This window comes from Mobula hypostoma, chromosome 13 (genome assembly GCF_963921235.1).
Source record: "Mobula hypostoma chromosome 13, sMobHyp1.1, whole genome shotgun sequence".
Classification (NCBI taxonomy): Eukaryota; Metazoa; Chordata; class Chondrichthyes; order Myliobatiformes; family Myliobatidae; genus Mobula; species Mobula hypostoma.
In genome coordinates this window covers 5,349,791-5,371,469 of record NC_086109.1, presented here as the reverse complement: position 1 = coordinate 5,371,469, position 21,679 = coordinate 5,349,791, and the positions used below count along the sequence as shown (strand labels likewise).

Below are 21,679 nucleotides of genomic sequence, written 5' to 3'. Positions count from 1 at the left end.
TATTCTCCTGTCTTTAATGCTCTGACTAATCAAGAACATAGCAACCTCCACTTTAAGTAAACTAGATGACTTGGCCACCACAACCGTCTATCGTAATGAACTTCACAGATTCATCATCCTCTTGCTTAAGGAATTCCTCCTCGTTTCTGTTCTAATTGGATGTCCTTCTATTCTGAGGTTGTTCCCTCTGGTCTTAGACTCCCCCCACTATAGAAAACATTCTCTCTAAATCCACTTTTTCTAGGCTTTCAATATTCAATAAGTTTCCATGAGATCCACTCTCATTCTTCTAAACTCTAGTGGGTAAAATAGGGGGTGTGGAGTGAACGCTTACAGGAGCCAGAGATCACGTTCACCGCCAGCAGTTCCAAATGCAGGTGGATTTTGCCTCAGATTTTTAGTTAACACAAAATCAAGTGTAAATGGCAACATCTGCTGGCTCACGTTCCTTTGTCCTAGTTCATCAATGGTTTCAATGCATGAATAGACTGAGAAGGAAGGTGCTCAGCTTTTCTGCTGTCAACATTGCCAGAAATGATTTCCAGAAATCCATGCTCTGTGTACTCCTGTGAAATTCTTTCAAAATTGTTGGTTATTTATTAACAGAAATATTTCCAAAACAAAGAAAAATACTGACTATGGAAAGAGTGTAACTGTGATTTGAGTGAGGCAGATCCATTTTCAAAATCTCTCATTGTGTCTCTCCAATACATCGGATCGGACGGTGACAAAGCAAGATGAAGCTCACCCTAAGTTACGGGATCATCTTGTTGTTTCTCACTGGCTGTCACACAATTGATGGTAAGTATCAACGAACTCTCAGTGCAACCTGTTCCTCCCGTCTGTACATCTCCCCCAGCTGACGGTGTTCCTCCCACAGCGGTGACTTTGGGTGAAGGTTGTTGACAGGAATTGTCAGATCATAGCTTGAGATTTCTGCATTCTCTTCATCCCTGGCAGGTGATCAAAGTTTCCTCTAATTTCCTTTAAAGCTGCACGGACCAACCATTGCTCTAAGCAGGACATTATTACATGGCCTGAAAACTATAAGCAGGATCTCCCAGAGGCCACACATTTTAATTCCACATCTCATTCCCATTCTGACATGTCTATCCACGGCCTCCTCTACTGTAAAGATGAAGCCACACTCAGGTTGGAGGAACAACACCTTATATTTCGTCTGGGTAGCCTCCAACCTGATGGCATGAACATTGACTTCTCTAACTTCCGCTAATACCCCATCCGTTATTTATTTATATACACACATTCTTTCTCTCTCTGTCCTTTTTCTCCCTCTGACTATACCCCTTGCTCATCCTCTGGTTTTTTCCCCCCCTCCCCCTTTTCCTTCTCCCTGGGCCTCCTGTCCCATGATCCTCTCATATCCCTTTTGCCTATCACCTGTCCAGCTCTCGGCTCCATCCCTCCCCCTCCTGTCTTCTCCTATCATTTTGGATCTCCCACTCCCCCTCCCACTTTCAAATCTCTTACTATCTCTTCCTTCAGTTAGTCCTGACGAAGGGTCTCGGCCTGAAACGTCGACTGTATCTCTTCCTTGAGATGCTGCCTGGCCTGCTGCGTTCACCAGCAACTTTGATGTGTGTTGACAGCATTTTAAATGTTTTTTATTTGTAATATGCATACAATGAATATTTAGAATGAAAATGGAAAAATCACATACTTTTGTTTTTTTATTAATTGAAGGGTATAATGAAATACCATACATCAAAGAAAATATTGATTTCATTGTCTATATCACCACCAATTTCTCTGTCTGCAAACTAGAGGTCGAGATCATAGGACATAGAACATTACAACACAATACAGGCTTTTTGGCCCACAATGTGTGCAGACCTTTTAACAAACTCCAAGATCAAACAAACCCCATAAGGCTCTCCATTTTTCTGACATCCATGTGCCTACCTTAGAAGAGTTTCTTAAATATCCCTAATGTATCTGCCTCTACCACCATCCCTGTTGCATTCCATGCCCTTACCACTCTCTCTAAAAGAAAAATACTTACCTTTGACATCCCCTATGCTTTCCTCTAATCACCTTAAAACTGTGCCCTCTCATCGAGCAGATAGCTGAAGACTCAGACTCTTTCCCAGGACAGAAATGGCTAACAGGGCTTAACTTTAAAAGGTTAGGAGGGAACTATAGGGGAGGATGTCAGAGGGAGGATCTTTTACACATAGAGTGGTCAGTGTATGGAAAACATACCTAGGAGTGGTGGTAAAGGCAGACACATTAGGCATGAATAGCAAACACCAGAGGACATATGTACAAAGTTAAGGGAGGGAAGTTTCGGGGAGACATCAGAGTAAGTTTTTTTACACAGTGGGTTGTGGGTGCCTGGAATGACTTGCCAGGGACGGTGGTGGAGGCTAAAACATCAGGGGTATTTAAGAGCCTCTTGGACAGGCACATGGATGAAAGAAAAATAGAGGGTTATGGGGTAGTGTGGGTTTAGTACTTTTTTTAAAGGATTATAAGGATTATTATTATACAACATCAAGGGCCGAAGGGCCTGTACTATGCTGTAGTGTTCTATGGTTCTATGGACTTTTAGGAGACTCCTAGATAGGCCCGCGGATGATAGAAAAATTCAGGGCTATGTAGGAGGGATGGGTTAGATTGATCTTCAGGTAGGTTAAAGAGCCAGCACAACATTGTGGGCTGAAGGGCCCCTACTGTGCTGTTATGTTCTGTGTTCCATGTTCAAACTTCTAACCAACTTCTCTATATTTTCCTCCAAGCTACTAACAAGTATATGTTATATATCTCCAACTTTTCTATATTTTCCTCCAAGCCATTAACATGTATATGCAATATATCTGAACACCATTGGTCGTGGACTTCCGGCCAGAAAAGTACCTCCACTATCACTGTCATCTGTGGGCAAACCAATTCTGAATACAAACTGCCAAGTCATGTCTATTCCATGCATCTTCTGGATCAGCCTACCTTGATATGTAGACGTTGAAATTGTTAGGCTAACCAAAGAATTGGGGAAAATTAATTTTGTGTTTGGATACCCAATGATTTTATTTCCAGATGATGAACTTGGGAATTTAGATGGTCCTTGCCTGGAACCACTGGCTCTAGCCTATCAACAAAGATGTATTTTTGCTGCTGCTGTTAGTGGAACACCCTTCTGTGGATTGAAAATGGACACTAGTGGTTGATAATCAGTACAAGAGTAAAATCTCTCCCATACAAGGACTAGTTGAAACTTTTTACACCCCAAACCAGACTCAAGGCCTCTCTGCAATTTGTCTGTAAGTTTTCTCTGCAGCAGTAAGGGAACATGATGTAAAGGCAATATCACCCATAACATGTGACATGACTGCACATATACCATAAGGCGTGGCATCACAGCCAAGCTTCACTGGACAATGGATCATAATGTGTGTTAGTACAGTGTCTGAAGTCATCATTTCCTTTGCCTTTTGGAAAGCCACCTCACACTACTTTATCAATTGCATTTTCTTCCTGATCTGTAGCAATGAATACTAGGTGTGGAGCACCATAGCCCGGTTTGGCAGGTACCTGTTATAGTAATTGAGAAATCCTAAAAATGACCACAACTGTGACAAGTCCTTTGGCTTGGGGTATCCACTGCTGCTTTAATTTTCTCGGGACACTTGTGTAATCCTTGTGCATCAATAGTGTGACCACAGTACGTGATGCTTGGTTTGAGGAATTCATACTTGTTGTGTTGTGCTCTTAGCCCATAATCCTCTGATCTTGTTAACACTGTCTTGAGGTTTTGGAGATGCTCCTTGTTATCCTTGCCAGTAACAATGATGTCATCCATGAAACACTGATTGCTTGGGCAGCCTTGTAGCATCTGGCACTTTATCCTGGCAGAGGGTATTCATCTACTTCCAGTACTGGGTTGACAGTGACCTTAAAATCACCACAGATCCTGAAAGACCCATCCTCCTTGACTACTGAAACCACTAGCATTGCTCATGGGCTCCACTCAACCTTGAAAAGAATTCCTTCAGCCTCCATGCGATCTAGCTTACTGGTTATTTTATCACGGATGGTATAAGGAACTAGATGGGCTTTGCAAAACTTATGTGTGGCATTTTCATTTAAAACTATTTTAGCCCTTGATATATTTGAGTTTTCCAAAGCTACTTTGTTTGGCCAGACCAGATTGCAATTTTGTTCATACTCACTTTCATTCCTGACTGCAACTCAATTGTGTTTCTAGCTGCCGTTTCCATTGATACAGCAATTTCAACTGCTCATTTTAAATGTGAGTTGTGCTTCAGCTAGGAGTCATTTTTGAATGCTTTCTTGTAAGATTCTACAAACTAAACAATCTCTTGGTGTATCATTAAGCTCATCATTGAACTGACGATATTCAGACAACCGCTTCAATTCAGCCAAGTAAGCTGACATGGGTTCCCTTTCTTTTTGATTCCACTGATGAAACCTAAAGCATTCTGCAATCAACAATGGTTTGGTTCTAAATGTTCTTGCATTACTTTCATGTTATCAGCAAAGCTCATTTCGGCTAGTTTGTTTGGAGCAATTAAACTTCTAATCAAACTGTATGCTCTTCTCCCAATTACACTTGGTAATACTGGCACTGGTTTTGCATTGGCTATTTCATTTGCTTCAAAATACTGCTCAATTCACTCAGTATACGTATTCTAATTATCTGTCATGGAATCGAACATGTCAATCTTTCCAGTGTAGCCAGCCATTTCTTCTTTTTATTTATTTACTATTGTTATTATCACCCAGTACTTACTATTTATGAATCCTTGAATTTCATCCATTTTCTGCCTTTTTTAAACACTCAGCCATCTCTCCACTTCCAAAGAACACATGCTGTGCTTTTTTCTCTTAACTCTAGAATCTCTCTCCTCTTTCTTTTTTTTAAATTTTATTTTTATTTGGATAAGAAATTCACAAGTATCATGTACTTTTTTCACATGTATAAACTTTTCCATTTTTTTCATATGTATAAAACTATAATTATTTATACATTCTTAAGTACACATTGAGATGATATAAAAAGAAATTAGACACTTAAATAGATAATTATGTACAGTGGAAATTCTAATCTATTAGGCTAAGTAATGGTATTAATTGTTAAGAAAAGTAGTAATAATAGTGGATTAGTAATAGTTTCCATATATCTCTTCTGGATCACTTCTTCTGGTCCAAAATGTTGTATGTAAGCCTATGTAACAACCATTGTAGGTATTTATATCCTAACTTGTTCATACTTGCTCCTGCCCCCAAACATAATTATCCAATCCCTATGTACTTATTTACTTAATTTTATCATTTTTTATCCCTTACCCAAATCTTTTCCTTTACTTGTATTAATTCTCTATTTTCCAAAAAAAAACAAAAACAGTAAACATTTAGACTAGGGATGCTTACGTTAGCAATATTACTGTGTTGATGAGAAGAGCAGTATAAATCATTAGGAGAGTCATCTAAAGTCTGCTCGCATTGGGGTTATATATTCAATCCATTTATTCCAGATTTGATAAAATTTTTCTTTTTGAATTCTCAGGGAGTAAGTCAACTTTTCCATTTTAAATATTTCCAAGATAATTTCGTGCCAATCTTCTAATGTAGGTGGTATTGGATTTAGCCACTTTCTATTGATTGATTTCTTACTTGCCGCTAAAAGGGCCTGCAGCAACTTTATATCTTCCTTCTGTTCAAGAAACAATATATGCCCCAAATAGAGCGTCTCAAAGTTCAGAGGTATCTGGGACCTAAGTACCTTAACTAATGTTCTATGAATACCTTCCCAATATAGACTTAATTTAGGACAATCCCAGAAAATATGGAAATGATTTGCCTCCTTGGAGCCGCACCTTCTCCAACACGTCACGTTTGTATCTTTATATTTTTCCTGATATGGGGTCTTGAAGTATCTTATAATATTTTTCCAACAATGTTCTCTCCAAGTCAAAGAATTAGTCGAACACCACTGAAAGCTGCATATTTTCCACCAAGCCTCCTCTGAAAGTACCAACCCCGCTTCTTTCTCCCTCTTCTCTTTAATATACAATGTGTTTACATTTTTAGCATGGGAGAGTGCATTATATAATCGAGAAACTGATTTTCTAGATATTGAACCGCAAGCCAAATTAAGAAACTTGAAAAATTCTAATTCTACTGTTGATAGGTCTGTATATCTACAACTCTGGTTAACATAATTTCGTACCTGAAGGTACCTAAAAAAGTCATTGTGTTCTAGGCCATATTTGTCCTGCAGGATTTGGAAACTTTGTAATACTCTTTTATGTATAAATGAGAGGTAGGTTGTGAGACCTTTCTTTATCCATAGTTCAAATCTTTTATCTCCTCTGTTGGGAAGGAATTCGGTATCATATGCACACCATCTGAAGAGTTTTAACATGTTATTAATTCCACATGAACTAACCACCTTCTGCCATACTTTTAATGTAAGATTTATCCAACTGTTTTTAAATTTTTCCAATTGGGCCATCAATCCTTTGTCAGCTATTGAGGCCTGTAGAGGAAAACTGTCAACCAATCCAAATTCTATTTCCTTCCATCTAGCCTTATATTCCCTATTACACCAATATAACAGAGGGGTTATCTGTGAGGCATAAAAATAATTTCTCAGGCGAGGAAGAACCATACCTCCTCCTTCCTTCCCTAACTGTAAGGTGTTACATCGAATTCTAGGTTTCTTTCCTTGCCAAATGAAGCGGGAAGTCCATTTGTCCCATTCCCTGAATTGATTATCATCCACCTCCACAGGTAAAGTACGGAAAAGATACAGTAACCGAGGAAGAATATTCATTTTTATAGTATTTATCCTTGAATTTAAACTTAAAAAGGGTTTAAGATTCCATCTATGCATATCTGCTTTTATCTCTGAGATTAATGGCCCATAATTTACCTGTGACAGCATTGAAAGATCCTTCAGCAGGGTTATTCCTAAATATTTTAATGATTTAGCTTCCCACTTAAGATCATACATCCCCTGTAATTTTTTTGGATGGTGTATAATTTAGGGACATAACCTGCGTTTTCTTTACATTTTTTTATAACCTGATATTTTCCCAAAGTCATCCAACAGTGTAAACAATCCTATAAATGATTTTTCTGGTTCACTCAGATAGACTAAAACATCATCTGCAAATAGCACCACTTTCTGTTCAATCCCTGCCACCTTGATACCGCGTACAATTTCGCTCTGTCTTATTAGTTGGGCAAGCGGTTCAATATATAGCGCAAAAAGGAAAGGAGAAATTGGGCATCCCTGTCTAGTGCCTCTCTCTAAAATAAAGGAGTCAGAGAGGTCCCCATTTATCTTAATTCGGGCTGTAGGGCTGTCATATAGAGTCTGAATTACTTTAATAAACTTTTCTTGAAAGCCGAATCTTCCTAACACTCTGTATAGGAATGCCCAACTAACAAATCAAAAGCTTTCTCAGCGCCTAATCCTAATTGCCTCTGTCTCATTCTTATTAACCTGTTCTAATATGTGTACAGTTTTCCTTATGTTGTCCTGTGTTTGTCTTTGTTGAATAAATCCAGTCTGGTCAAGTGGATTAGGCCAGGTAAAAGCTTTTCCAATCTGCGCGCTAATATAGATGTAAATAGTTTGTAATTTAAATTAAGAACGCTAATTGGCCGATAATTGCCACATTCTAGTTTATCTTTACCCTCTTTAGGAATAACTGAAATAATCGCTTCTCTCCAGGAAGGTGCAGATTCTCTCCTCTGCAAGATCCAATTAAAGGTGTTAAGTAGTAATGGGGCTAACTGTGACTTCAGGGATTTGTACCACTCTGAGGTAAACCCATCTGAACCCGGGGACTTTCCAGCCTTTAACCTAGAGATGGCCACATTCAGTTCTTTGGCAGTTACTGGTTCTAATAGACTTTCATTTTGTAAATCTGTAAATTTAGGTAGATCTAAAGAATTCAATAAACTGTCTATATAGGGCTCATTGGAGGCCCAGGGTTGGGAGTACAGCTCTTGATAATATGTTTCAAAACTCTCTTGAATTTTCCCTATTGTACTCTCCACAAGCTTTGTCTTTGGATTCTTTATTTTATGAATTGTATTGTCTGCTTGTTGTTTTCGTAATTTATATGCTAATAATCTAGCTGATTTACCTCCTACTTCATAATTCTTTTGTCTCAGGTAAGGAAAATTTCTTTGAGTTTCCAACGTATAAATATCGTCAATTTCACTTTGTAATTTCCTAATTTCCTGTTTTAAATTTGAATTACTTTTGTTGCTATCTATAACTTGAAGTTGTTTTAATTTTCCTTGAAGGTCTGCTAATTTTTGTGCATTGATTTTTTTCATGTGAGTGGTAATAGAAATAATTTTTCCTCTCAGTACAGTTTTCAATGTATCCCATAAGATCACTGGTGATGTTTCTCCCGTGTCATTAAGGTCTAGGTATTCTTTGATTTCTCCCCTTAATCTCTCCATTACTTTCAGGTTATTGAGTATATGTGAGTTTAGCCTCCATAGTGTTTTCCTCATTTTCCTTTCCAGGATTAGAGACATAGAGACTGGGCTATGATCCGACAGATCAATTGTTGCAATATTACAGTTTTTTATCCTGAGTCTATCTGTATTAGAGATAAAGAAATAGTCTATCCTTGATTAGGCTGAATGAGGGAAAGAGTAATGTGTATAATCTTTACTAGTGGGGTGTAATTCCCTCCACACATCTATAATTCCCAACTCCTCCATCAATAAATTCATTTTCCGAGTCAGAGGTTTATTCTGAGTAACTATTCTTGAAGAATCTAATGCAGGATTTAATCTAATATTAAAATCCCCTCCACAAATTACTACCCCTTGAGAACTGACCATTAGGTCAAAAATGTGTCTATAAAATGACCATTCACAACCTGGAGGAGCATAAACAGTGCATTCAGCAATGTTATTTCTGTACCTTCTATTCTTCCTGTAATTTTTACAAATCTTCCATCTTTGTCTTTAGTCTCTGAAATATGTTCATAATTAAGAGTACCTGATATTAAAGTAGCTACCCCTCTTTTGTGGCTCAATTTATATGATGAGTAAAATAGATGCTTAAAGCCCATTCTTTTTAATTTTCCATGTTCAGATTGGCTCATATGTGTTTCCTGGAGGAAAGCTATTTGTGCCCTCTCTTTTTTCAATTTAGACATAATCTTATTTCTTTTAATTGGATTCAAAACCCCATTAACATTATAGGAAATTATTTTTACCAATTCAATTTGCATTTTTCTCTAGTAGAAAAAAAACACTCTCCTTTTCTAACCAAACAGTAAGCAATCCCTTCTCAACAGTAAACCAAAACATATAACTACACCCTAGACATTTCAGAACGTATAACATTTGAAAATTTTTCCCGACTTCCCACAGTGAGGCCTGAGCACCGACCCGCCTCAGTTCAGAGGGATAACCTCTATCTTCACCCTGTGTTAGAGGGCCCTCAGCAGTTTGAATAATCATAGAGAATTTTCTCCTATTTATGTCTCGACCATATTGCTATCATTCAAGTTATTCCGTCTAGTTTATTTTCAGATACCAGCTTTCATTTTACCTTTAAGTCCGATTTACTCTTTTCAGTCATTTCTCTTAATTAGTCTGTATTCTCTGTACATTCGCGTCTGAATATTTGCAGCTTTTCCTTGTAGTTTGACACTCTGGTTCGAGTGGAGCGTCCTCGCCCCACTAACTGCCATGACTTCTGCCGAATCCTCTCCAGTAGTGACTCCGGTTGGGTGATAACTTTAATAGATAGTCCCCGGTCCGCCAGGTCCAACATTGCCTCCTCTGCCGTAGCGTAAGTTTTTGTCCCTTCGTCGTAAAAGACTCTCAGCCGAGCTGGATACAGGGTCTGGAATCTGATGTTGTTTTCCTTCAGGACCCTCCGTGTTTCCGTATATTCCTTCCGTCTGGCAAGGATCCCTGGTGCGTAATTGTGGTCTAAACTGATTTTACAGTTGCTCCACTTGAAACCTTTCTTTTGCCATGCCCGTTTAAGCACCTCTTCCTTCGTTCTGTAACTGAGAAATCTGACCAGAATCGATGTGGGCTGGGCGCCTGCCGGAGGCTGTGGTGCCAACGTGTGGTGGGCCCTTTCTATCTGTAGGTCTTTTGCGTCCGGTATATCAAGGTTCTCTCTCAGCAGCTTCTCCACGAAGGGAATCATCAATCCGGGTTTACCTTCAGTTCCTTCGGGAACTCCGTAGATCCTCACATTTTCCCTTCTTGAGTGGCTTTCTTGGTCTATGAGCTTCCACTGGAGCTGCTCTTGCAGATTTAGCATCTCTCTCCTCTTTCAAAGGGGGAAAAAATTGTGCTATGCTTCAACAGGTTAAGTAGTCCCCTTGGGTTCATTTTAAACCTTACTCATCACCGCTGTTGTGTTTTGTAACTCCAAAACATAAAACTAAACAAAAGAAAACATGCAGCTAGGAACAACATCTCTACTTAATTCTTATTCTTTGTGAGTCATGCACATATGACACGGTGGCATAATGACATATGCCATTCACATACTTTTCCATATAACCCATAATGAATTATGTAAACACAAAATAATGCCTAAACAAACAACACATTTACAATATTACTGAAATATTAAATACACTACATCCTCAAAGTTTCTGCACATATTGATAGGGTGGTTAAGATGTGTTGGCCTTCATTAGTTGAAAGATTTGAGTCCAAGAGTCTTGCAATAATGTTTCAGCTCTATAAAATCCTGGTTAGACCACAGCTGGAGTATTGTGTTCACTTCTGTTTACCTCATTATAGGAAGGATGTGGAAGCTCTACAGAGGATACCAACAAAATTTACCAGGATGCTGTCTGGATTAGAAAGCGTGCCTTACGAGTAAAGGTTGAGTGATCTAGGAAGCTTCTCTTTGGAGAGAAGGAGGATGAGAGATAGCTTCATAAAGATATTGAGGGTGATAAGAGGCATAAATGCAGTGGACAGCCGGAGACTTTTTCCCAGGGTAGAAATGAGGAGGGCCATAACATAGAACAACAGCGTAGAATTTTAAGATAATTTGAGGAAAGTATAGGGGATGTGAGAGGTAGCTTTTTTACACTGAGAGTAGTGGTTGTGTGGAATGCGCTGCCAAGAGTGGGGTAGAGGCAGCGAATTTAAGAGTCTCTTGCATAGACACATGTATGATATAAAAATGGAGGGCTATGTGTGAAGGAAGGGTTAGATTGATTTTGGAAGTAGGTTAGAAGTTCTGCTCAACATTGTGGGATGAAGGGGTCTGTACTGTGCTATGTTCTATCACACACCAAAGCAATTCGGAGGCAGTGATCCAACTTCATGACACAGTTCTGTCAGCAGACAGGCCCCAGATGTTTAATACTGTGGATGTGTTGTTGAGTCTTCCTACAGAAACCTTCCGCTCTGCAGCTCCTGTCTCGAATCCGCAGAGCAAACAACCTTGCAGAAGAGGTTAGACAAGGGAATCTGGAGCGAGAGTGTGTGGAAGAAACATGCTCAAAGGAAGAAGCCCGAGAGGTTTTTGAAGATGATTCCAAAACGGTAAGGATGAAGTTTTTAGGTCCAATTTACCTCTTGTTTCCAAGCCAACCTCTTCTCCCACAGCCAAGTGTCTCATTCATTCACCACTCAGAGAATTCAAAGTGTTTGAATAATTTATTTATTTATTGACATGCACAGTGGAGTATGCTCTTCTGGCCCTTCCCTTTGAGCCACGCCGCCCAGCAATCCCCTGATTTAATCCTCGCCTAATCACAGGACAATTTACAACGACCAATTAACTTACCAACTGCCACGCCTTTGGACTGTGGGAGGAAACCAGAGCACCTGGAGGAAACCCATGCGGTCGCGGGGAGAACATACAAACTCCTTACAGACCGTGGCGGGAATTGAACCCACGTCGCCGGTACTGTGAAGAATTGTGCTACATTACCCTAATGGGGTGGCAACATGGAAGTAGGAGGTGACAAACATTGGTCAGACTGATGAGGTTACTGAAGTACCTGTGGGTAGTGTAAATGTGACATTATTGTACATGGACCTTGGTTTAAGATCATAAGACATTAGAACAGAATTAGGCCATTCAGCCAACTGAGTCTGTTCTGCCATTCCATCATGGCTGATTTAATATTCCCCGCAACCCATTCTCCTACCTTCTTTCCATAAAATTTGAAGCCCCTATGAATGAAAAATCGATCATCCTCCATTTTAAATATACCCAATGACTTGGTTGCCACAGCCATCTGTGTCAATGAATTCCAGAGATTCGCCACCCTTCGGCTAAGAAAATTCCTCTTTATCACGGTTCTGAAGGGACGTCCTTGTATTTTGGGGTTGTGTCCTCTGGTCCTAGCCTCCCCCACTATAGGAAACATCCTCTCCACATCCACTCTATCTGTGTCCTCTGGTCCTAGCCTCCCTGACTATAGGAAACATCCCCTCCACATCCACTCTATCTGTGCCCTCTGGTCCTAGCCTCCCCGACTATAGGAAACATCCTCTCCACATCCACTCTATCCTAGGCCTTTCAATATTTAATAGGTTTCAATGAAATACCGCTCCCTCATTCTTCTAAACTCCAGTGAGTAAAGACACAGAACTATCAAACACTTCTCATATGTTAACCCTTTCACTGAATTGATCATTCTCGTGAATCATCTCTGGACCCTCTCCAATGCCAGCACATCTTCTCTCAGATAAGGGGTCTCAAACTGCTCACAATGCTCCAAGTGCAGTCTGACCAATGCCTACTAAAGCCTCAGCATCACATCATTGCTTTTATATTCTAGTTCTCTCGAAATAAATGCCAGCTTTGTATTTGGCTTCCTTAGCACTGACTCAACCTGCAAGTGAACCTTCAGGGAATCCTGCATGAGGATTCCCAAGTCCCTTTGCACCTCTGATTTCTATCTAACAGATAGAAAGTAAACCTTTAGGGCAGGGCTTCACTACCTGGGGTCCACAGACCCTTTGGTTATTGGTCCATGGCATAAAAAAGGTTGGGAACCCCTGCTTTAGGGATTCCTGCACAAGGACTCCTTAGTCCCTTAACATCTCTGATTTCTAGCTAACAGTGCGGCCACTTGCATAGCCATGTTTGCCAAAAGATGACCCTGTGTTACCCCTTCCCTCTGGCAGGGGCATCTACGCACTGTCTGAAGACACTTTCCTGGATACATTTAACAAATTCTGCCCCACCTAACTATGCAGCCCATTTGGACAACCGCTCCTGACGAATTGCCCTGCTCCAATCCCTGCAGCCTGGCTCTGTTGTAATCCAGTTCACTAACTGAGCTATGGAGCACTTTCTTCCTGCGTTCCCCTTAAATAAGTGAACGCCGTTGTTTACGGGTTTGGCTCTGTTTGTGTCACATTCAAGTAATAAATCCCAACTTTTTTCTTTGCAGGCCGTGTTCTGGAAGCATTACATCATAGGCTGTAAGTACTTGAACTATGCCTCTTGTTATCTTGTACACAGTGCACAGAGGTAGTACGAGGGAAAACAATAACAGAAGGCAGAATAAAGTGTTACAGTTACAGCGAAAGTTCAGTGCAGGTCGACAATAAGGTGCAAGATTATAACAATGTTCAAAGTAAAATTTATTATCAGAGTACGCACATGTCACTACATACCACCCTGAAATTCTTTTTCCTGCTGGCATACTCAGCAAATCTATAGAATAGTAACTGTAAACAGGATCAATGAGAGAACAAGTAGAGCACAGAAGACAATAAAATGTGCAAATGCAGATATAAATAAATAGCAATAAATAATGAGAGCATGAAATAACAAGGTAAAGAGTTCTTAAAGTGAGATCATTAGTTGTGGGGACATCTCAATAGATATGTAATTATCCTCTTTTGTTCAAGAGCCTGATAGTTTATGGGTAGTGACTGTTCCCAAACCTGGTGGTGCAAGTCCTGAGGCTCTTGTACCTTCTACCTGATGGCAGATGCAAGAAAACAGCACATCCTGGGTGGTGGGGATGAATGTTGCTTTCCTATGACAGCATTTCATATAGATGTGCTCAATTGCTAGGATGGCTTTACCTGTGAAGGTGAATCCACAATGTTTTGTAGGATTTTCCATTCAAAAGTCATTGGTGTTCCCATACCAGGCTGAAATACAGCTAGTCAATGTATTTTCCACTGCACATCAGAAGGTTGTCAACATTTTCGATGTCATGCCGAATCTCTCCAACCTTCTAAGGAAAAGGTAGAGAAGTCAGGATTGAGGATCAATGTAGATTGTGAGGTCAAGTATCTTATCATACTAGGAGACCATTCAGGGGTCTGATAACAGTGGGATAGAAGCTGTCCTTGATCCTGGTGGTACGTGCTTTCAGACTTTTGTATCTTCTGCCCAATGGGAGGAGAGAGAAGAGAGAATGTCCAGAGAGATCAAAATAAAGAGAGTGCAGATGTTGGAATTCTGCAATGAAAGGAGAAAACATTTCTGACAAACAACGTTTTACTGGGTGTTGTTATGACTTGTAATTCTCTTGTGACGTTCACAATGGGCCAAGTGTTTTACAACAACTCTGTGAGTATCGACACTGCTGTAACACAAGAGGCGTGGTGGGCACTCATCACACTGCATCTCGGATCCAAGCGCAGGATCATACAGAGACCCGGAAGGGTTAAACAAAACTCGGAATTTTATTAACAAAGGAGACAAAACAAAACAGTACAACTTACAAGGTCTTGGATAACGCTGAATAACTCAGCCAGAACATCACTAGGCAAGGCTCAGGACAACTGAGCAAATGAGGGGTTAGCACTGCCCCTTTAAATAAACTCCAGGGCATGAAAGGATCTGTTCGCAGTTGGTAAAACCCCAGACTAATAGCAACCTTACAATCAACAATTCTAATAGGAGACTAAAGTTCAAAAATACTTAATTGGACACCTGCAAAGTCTTTCAGAGTTATTTGTAAGCAACCAAGGACAATTTGCCGGCTAGTGGTGTAGTGGCATCCACATCGGACTCGAGACGTGTGGTCCTGGGTTAGAATCCGTCCAACTCCTTGCATGCTTTCCAACTGCGCTGGATTGAGTGTCGAGCTAGCAACACGGCCTCCTTTAAAAGAAACAGACAAGCGCTACAGTAACAGCAAGATTGACGCCCGATACACCACACGGTGTGGAGGGGAACAAAAAAAATCAAGGACAATTGTAACTTAAATGCAAACCAGAGAAGACCTAACAATAACACATGAAAACCCAAAGTGCAATAATACAGATAGAGTATTTCTAATTAATAGAATGCAGAGAATACAAAAAAAAACTGCAGAAAGCTCAGACTCCTCGGAGAACTCTAGCAACAACCAAGGTCATGACACTCATAAGTTGAGTTTATTGTCATACATGTTCATCCTCCTTTTTTCTATCATCCATGTGTTATCTAAATGTCTCTTTATACATCTGCCTTTACCATCATCCCCTGGCAGCTTGTTCCATGCACCCACCACTTTCTGAATTTAAAAAAATAACTTTGGACATTCCCACCCCCTCTATACTTTCCTCCAATGTCAGGAACATAAAACCTCCGGTTTCTTCCCCTTCCCCCTCCTCCCTCTTCCCTCTTCCTTCTTCGAAGTGCAACACCACCACCAACTGGACTGTACTTTCCAAATATCGTCTTCCTAGCGTCAGACTGAATCCAGTGTCGTGAATGCTGCAAGAACTTATCTCACCCTAAAGCAGCACTGTACCAAGAGGATGCCCTGTAATTCTTTGCCAGCCCAAGGTCAGCAGCAATGACTGGCGTGCACTCTCCTCCTCTCCAGCCTACAGAACACCCGGATGACGTTCCAATGCGCAGCCCACAACGGCTTCCGGGATCACGGTGCACATCTGGGTGGTGCTCTCTATAGCTAGTACCAGGACTCCAAGTCCTTTAATGGGGGGATTCATAGGGACAATAGTTCAGCATTGATTGATCAGGGCAAAATGACCGTTACCGAAATAAGGAAGACTGAGTTACTGGCTAGGGCATTTGCTGCAACTCCTATTCAAGATAATTTGAGTGAAGGGGTTGAACAATGTAGGGATCAGGCTCTAAGTGATCACCCTGATGTGTTGGAAGCCAGCTGTAGCCAAAAACCTGTGTCGTATACTGCTTCTCTGCCGCTCACTTCAAACAACGCGTCACTCCCTCCTTGGTGCCCATCTCAAACCGGCCGACAGGCTCTCTATCAGTTACTGCATCTCTCCCTTCGTCTCGAAACAACTCCATCGCATTCCCACCAGTAGGTCGTCCAACAACCGCACTCGACCATTCCCCCCTGACCTCCCTTCAGCCTCTGGTTACCACTCAGTTGTACCATTGTATGCACCTTATAGGTACGGTAGTTTTAGGTGTGTCCTTGAAGTTGTACGGGCAGTATCCAGACATGCTTTTCAACCTATCGATCTCTTCCTTTCACATCTTCATGGAATAACTCTCTTGTTCCAAACTGAGTGAGGCCAGCGCCTGACTGTCCATATTTGTGGTGATTTTACTTGGCTTGAGTAACAAACATCTTGTGTTTCTGTTTTCCAGGTTCTCCTATCCTGAGAAATGAAGGGAAATTTCTTAACAAACAAAAGGAAATTAATAAACTTCGAAAAGTGCTCAGAGAACAGAGGGAGGAGGTCTTCGACTTAGAAAATGCACTCATGGAAAAGTTAGGAGACTGCCTTGATAGTAAATAATATCATTCTATCCTTGGAGGCTGTGAAGGACTCAGAGAATCAGAGAGCTATTTAGCACAGAAACAGGCCTTTTGGCCCATCATGTCCATGTTGAGCTTTTTGCCCATCTATACTAATTCATATGAGCAGCTGGTGCGTATCATATGTCCTGGTTATGATGCCTAGGCGGACAATCTCTGAAGGGTATCGATGATGGTTGGGGTCACCCACCTTGTAAAGACACTGCCCAGAAGAAGGCAATGGTGAGCCATTTCTGTAAAATAAAATTGCCTAGAACAATTTTTTCTATGTTTTTTTCCTATGTTCTATGTTTAGCAATCACAGTCATGGAAAGGCCAAGTTCGCCCACGTTATATGACAAGGCACATAATGATGATTATGCTAATTTTATTTACCTCCATTAGGTCAGTATCTTAGGGACACTTAAGAAACTCTTAGATAAGTACAGGGATGATATAAAATTGGAAGGGTATGCAGGAGATAGATCTTAGAATAAGTTGAAAGGTTAACACAACATTGTGGGCCAAAGGGCTCTGTTGGGCTGTACTGTTCTGTGTTCTCTGTCCTGCCTGTCTAAATGTCCATCTAAATGCCTCTTGATCACAGTAATTGTATCCGAAATGAGCTAACTATTCAGCCTGAAGCTATGAACGATGTTTGATGCAATTCTTAATAAAGTGTGTGTTGGTGGAAATTAAAAAAATTAAGTATCATTGTTTACTCATTGTTTGTTTGGAGGTTCTGGAGCATACCTCAGCCAATACGAGTGTGCCACAGGTAATTACTTCCACACTCTGCACTGATGGTACCAGCATGAATCAGCCGACATTGTCGGCAAGAAGCCAACGAACTATAGATGCTGGCGTACAGAACTGAAAACACCAGATGGTGGAATTACTCAACAGGTCAGGTAGCATCAGTGGAGAGGGAGCGGAGTATTGGTGCACAGTATTGGCGGCAGTTCATAAAACGGGACCATTTACTCTGTTTCTCTCTCCACAGATGCTGACTGCCTTGCTGTGTGTTTCCAATGTTTTCTCTTTTATTCCAGTTGTTGATGTCCAAAGACTTCACTTATGAAAAAAGAATATGCGGCCTATCTAGAGATGATTATAACCATATATAACCATATAACGATTACAGCACGGAAGCAGGCCATCTTGGCCTTTCTAGTCCATGCCGAACTCTTATTCTCACCTAGTCCCACCGACCTGCACTCAGCCCATAACCCTCCATTCCTTTCCTGTCCATATAGCTATCCAATTTAACTTTAAATGACATTTAAATGTTATTTTCACCAGCTCCCAAATACTCCAAAATTACTAAATATACTTCACCATGTACTACCTTGAGATTCATTTCTTTGCGGGCATTTACATAAAATAAAGAAATACAATAGCATTTGGAAAAAACTAGACATAGACAAAGACAGACAAGCAACCAATGTGCAAAAGACAAAATGTGTAAATAAAATAAATAATACTGAGAACACGAATTGCAGAGTCCTTGGAAGTGAGTCTGTAAGTTGTGGATTCAGTTCATTGTTGAGGTGGGTCAAGTTACCCACGCTGGTTCAGGAACCTGATGATCGAAGGGTAATAACTGTTCCTGAATCTGATAGTGTGGGATCTAAGGCTTCTGTACCTCCTGCCTGTTGGCAGCAGTGAGAAGAGAGCATGGCCTGGATGGTGGGGTTGTTGATGGTGGATACTGATTTCTTGGGGCAGTGCTCCCTGTAGATGTGCTCATTTGGATTAGTTGAGTACCATTAAGTACAACCAATTGCCATGGTTTGATGTTCGCTACTGAGTCTGGGGGGGGGGGGATTCATTTTCTTCTGAGGCAAATGTCTATATTGACACTTCATTCATTGCTTTAGACTGTTACACTGTCAGTCTAAACTTTGCTTTAAATTGTCTGATAAAATTAGACGAAGCTGGAAACATTTGGAAAGCCAGGAAATCGCTAAGAGTCTCAACCTCAAACGTTGACTGTTCATTTCCCTCTCAACAAACTGCCAGACCGGTTGAGTATGTGTGTGTGTGTGTGTTTTACACATTATTTCCAATCTCTTGTGTCAACAGTATTAATGTTTCAGGTTGATAAACTACCAGAACCGGGACAAGTCTGGACACGAGCGTGTTTCAACTTACAACAGAGAGGTGAATTGGAAAGTATAGGGGAATGAATATACCCAAAGAATTGGCTTCCACAGCCACCTTTGGCAATAAATTCCACAGATTCACCACACTCTGGCTAAAGAAATTCTTCCTCATCTCTGTCCTAAATGGACGTTATTCTATTCTGAGGCTGTGCCCTTTGGTCCTAGACTTCCACAATATTTGAAATAACCTCTCCGCATCCACTCTATCTGGGCCTTTCAATATTCAATTGGATTCAATGAGATACCCCCTTATTCTTCTAAACTCTAGCAGATACAAGCCCAGAGCCATTAAACATTCCTGATACAGTATATTAACACTGTCATTGCCGGGATAATTCTCGTGAGCTTCCTGTGGAACCTCTCCAATGTCAGCACATCCTTTTTTGGATAAGTGTCCCCAAAACTGCTCACAATACTCCAAGTGCGATCAGACCAACGCCTGATGAAGCCTCCACATTCTGAAGCATTAACTCCGCGTCTCTCTCCACGGTTGCTGCCCGACTGGCTCAGCGTTTCCAACATACTTCATTCTGATTTCCAACATCGATGTTTAGTTTACTTTGAAGCTGTGGATCTTCCTGATGGCCCCTGCATTAAATCATTGAAACAGCTTATAGAGCGTCGACCACAGAACAGTACAGCACAGGAGCAGGCCTTTTGGCCTGCAATGTTGTGCCAAACCAAATAAATTAGAGATCAAATGGCTAACTAATCTCTTCTGCTACACAATGCCTACATCCCTCCATTTTCCTCAAATCTATGTGCCTATCTAAACATCATTTAAAAGTCTCTAATGTTTCTGCCTCTACCATCACCCCAGGCAGTGCATTCTAGGCACCCACCACTTAGTGTAAAAAAAAACTCGTCCCTCATATCCCCTTTGAAATTACCCCCCTTATACTCTCTAGTGCATATCTTGATGTTGTTCCAATTTCCTTTGTGAGGTCTTGCTGTGCATGTCCTAGCTTGGGCAAAAGTTGTTTGAGAAAGATATAGGCATTCATTAGTCTCATGAGACCATGGATTTGCGCCTTAGAAGGTTTCCAGGGTGCAGGCCTGGGCATGATTGTATGGAAGACCAGCAGTTGCCCATGCTGCAAGTCTCCCCTCTCCACACCACTGATGTTGTCCAAGGGAAGGGCATTAGGACCCATACAGCTTGGCACCGGTGTCGTCGCAGAGCAATGTGTGGTTAAGTGCCTTGCTCAAGGACACAACACGCTGCCTCAGCCAAGGCTCGAACTAGCGACCTTCAGATCACTAGATGAATGCCTTAACCACTTGGCCCTGCACCAACACTTGAGAAAGACACTACATATATATAAAAAAGATTTTTCATTACTGTGGTTTCGTGTCAAGTTGTTAAGTTTATTGTCCTGTGCACAACTACAGAGAGATACAGATAGTGAAAGAAAATTGCTTGTAGCATCATTACAAGCACAAAGGTACAGACAAACACAGAATAGGAATTATACAGGTCACTGAGGTCAGAGAAATAAAGACCACGTAAAATCCCTTTTCTTTTTCAATATTTTTATTGATTTCTTACATAAAAGAATACAGAGTACAATAAGATATATAATATATATCGATTACAATATATTGGAATCACAAATATAGTTTCATAACCCCATATCCATATACATTAAACTTAAACATAATATTGAAAAGATATATTTTGTTATACAAAAAAAAATCTAAACCTACTACTAGAAAAAAAACAGCTGTTTGGTTAAAAAAAAAGAAAAGGAAAAAATCCTTATCGTATAACAAAACATATTATTAGCCAACATCTGTGCTTAATAGCAAATCAAAGATTTTGAAAATAATTCAGAAAAGGTCCCCAGAATGTTAAAAAGTCTTATGTAGGTTCAGAAATTGAACAATAAATCTTCTCTAAATTTAAACAAGACATGACATCATGTAAGCAATGGGTATGAGTAGGCGGAGTGACATCTTTCCACTTAAGCAACAATGCCCTCCTGGCTATAAGAGACATAAAGGCCAAAATGTGCAAACCACGTGACTCCAAAATAGTATCATTTCCTCCAACAATACCAAATAAGGCAGTCAAAGGATTAGGCTTAAAATTTACTTTAAAAAGCACCAAAAAAGTTTGGAACACTTCCTTCGAATATTTTTCAAGACTCGGACAAGTCCAAAACATATGAATTAGTGAAGCTTCTTCATTGTTACATCTATCACAACAGGGAGATATATCCGAATAAAAATGAGAGAGCTTATCTTTAGTCATGTGGGCCCTATGAACCACTTTGAATTGTAGAAGGGAATGATGGGCACATAACAATGAGGTGTTCACCAATTTAAAAATTTCATTCCAAGTATCTTCAGAAATTGGAATCTGTAAATCTTGTTCCCAGAGATTTTTAATTTCGTCTAAAGGAATATTTCTCATTCCCAACACATACCATAAATATGAGATATAGATCCATTATGGAAGGGCTTCAAATTAAAAGTAAATTCTTATCTGGACTCTTAAGAAATGTATGTACTTGAGAATGCAAAAAGTCTCTAATTTGTGAATATCGAAAGACGTGGGTTTTGGGTAGGGTATACTTAGCTGACAGTTGTTCAAATGAAGAGAGACTATCTCCAACAAACAAATCCTGAAAACATTTAATACCCAATCTATTCCACTCTTTAAAAACTACATCAGTCATAGAAGGTTTTTTAAAAAAGTTAGAAAAAATGGGATTTGAAAGTGAATAACTCAATAAACCAAAATATTTTTGAAATTGTACCCAAATCCTCAAGGAGTGTTTAACTACAAAATTATCAGTTAAATTACTT

General features: G+C 40.3%; 1 protein-coding gene across 1 annotated transcript; it reads left to right on the top strand.

Annotated features, from left to right (window-relative positions):
- The first annotated feature begins 630 nt into the window (after nucleotides 1-630).
- Nucleotides 631-17,411, top strand: LOC134355382 (coagulation factor X-like). Its single transcript, XM_063065178.1, has 4 exons — nucleotides 631-801; nucleotides 11,390-11,550; nucleotides 13,416-13,446; nucleotides 16,553-17,411. The coding sequence occupies exons 1-4, from the start codon at nucleotides 738-740 to the stop codon at nucleotides 16,702-16,704; spliced, it is 408 nt and encodes a 135-aa protein (XP_062921248.1). The 5' UTR covers nucleotides 631-737; the 3' UTR covers nucleotides 16,705-17,411.
- The last annotated feature ends 4,268 nt before the right edge of the window (nucleotides 17,412-21,679 follow it).

What these genes read in the sequence shown, in the direction of transcription:
- LOC134355382 (XM_063065178.1), top strand. Translation starts at nt 738, where the DNA reads ATGAAGCTCACCCTAAGTTACGGGATCATCTTGTTGTTTCTCACTGGC. An exon ending in TGGCTGTCACACAATTGATG is followed by an intron (nt 802 to 11,389) that starts GTAAGTATCAAC and finishes TGTGTTGTTGAG; the next exon opens with TCTTCCTACAGAAACCTTCC. An exon ending in TTGAAGATGATTCCAAAACG is followed by an intron (nt 11,551 to 13,415) that starts GTAAGGATGAAG and finishes TTTTCTTTGCAG; the next exon opens with GCCGTGTTCTGGAAGCATTA.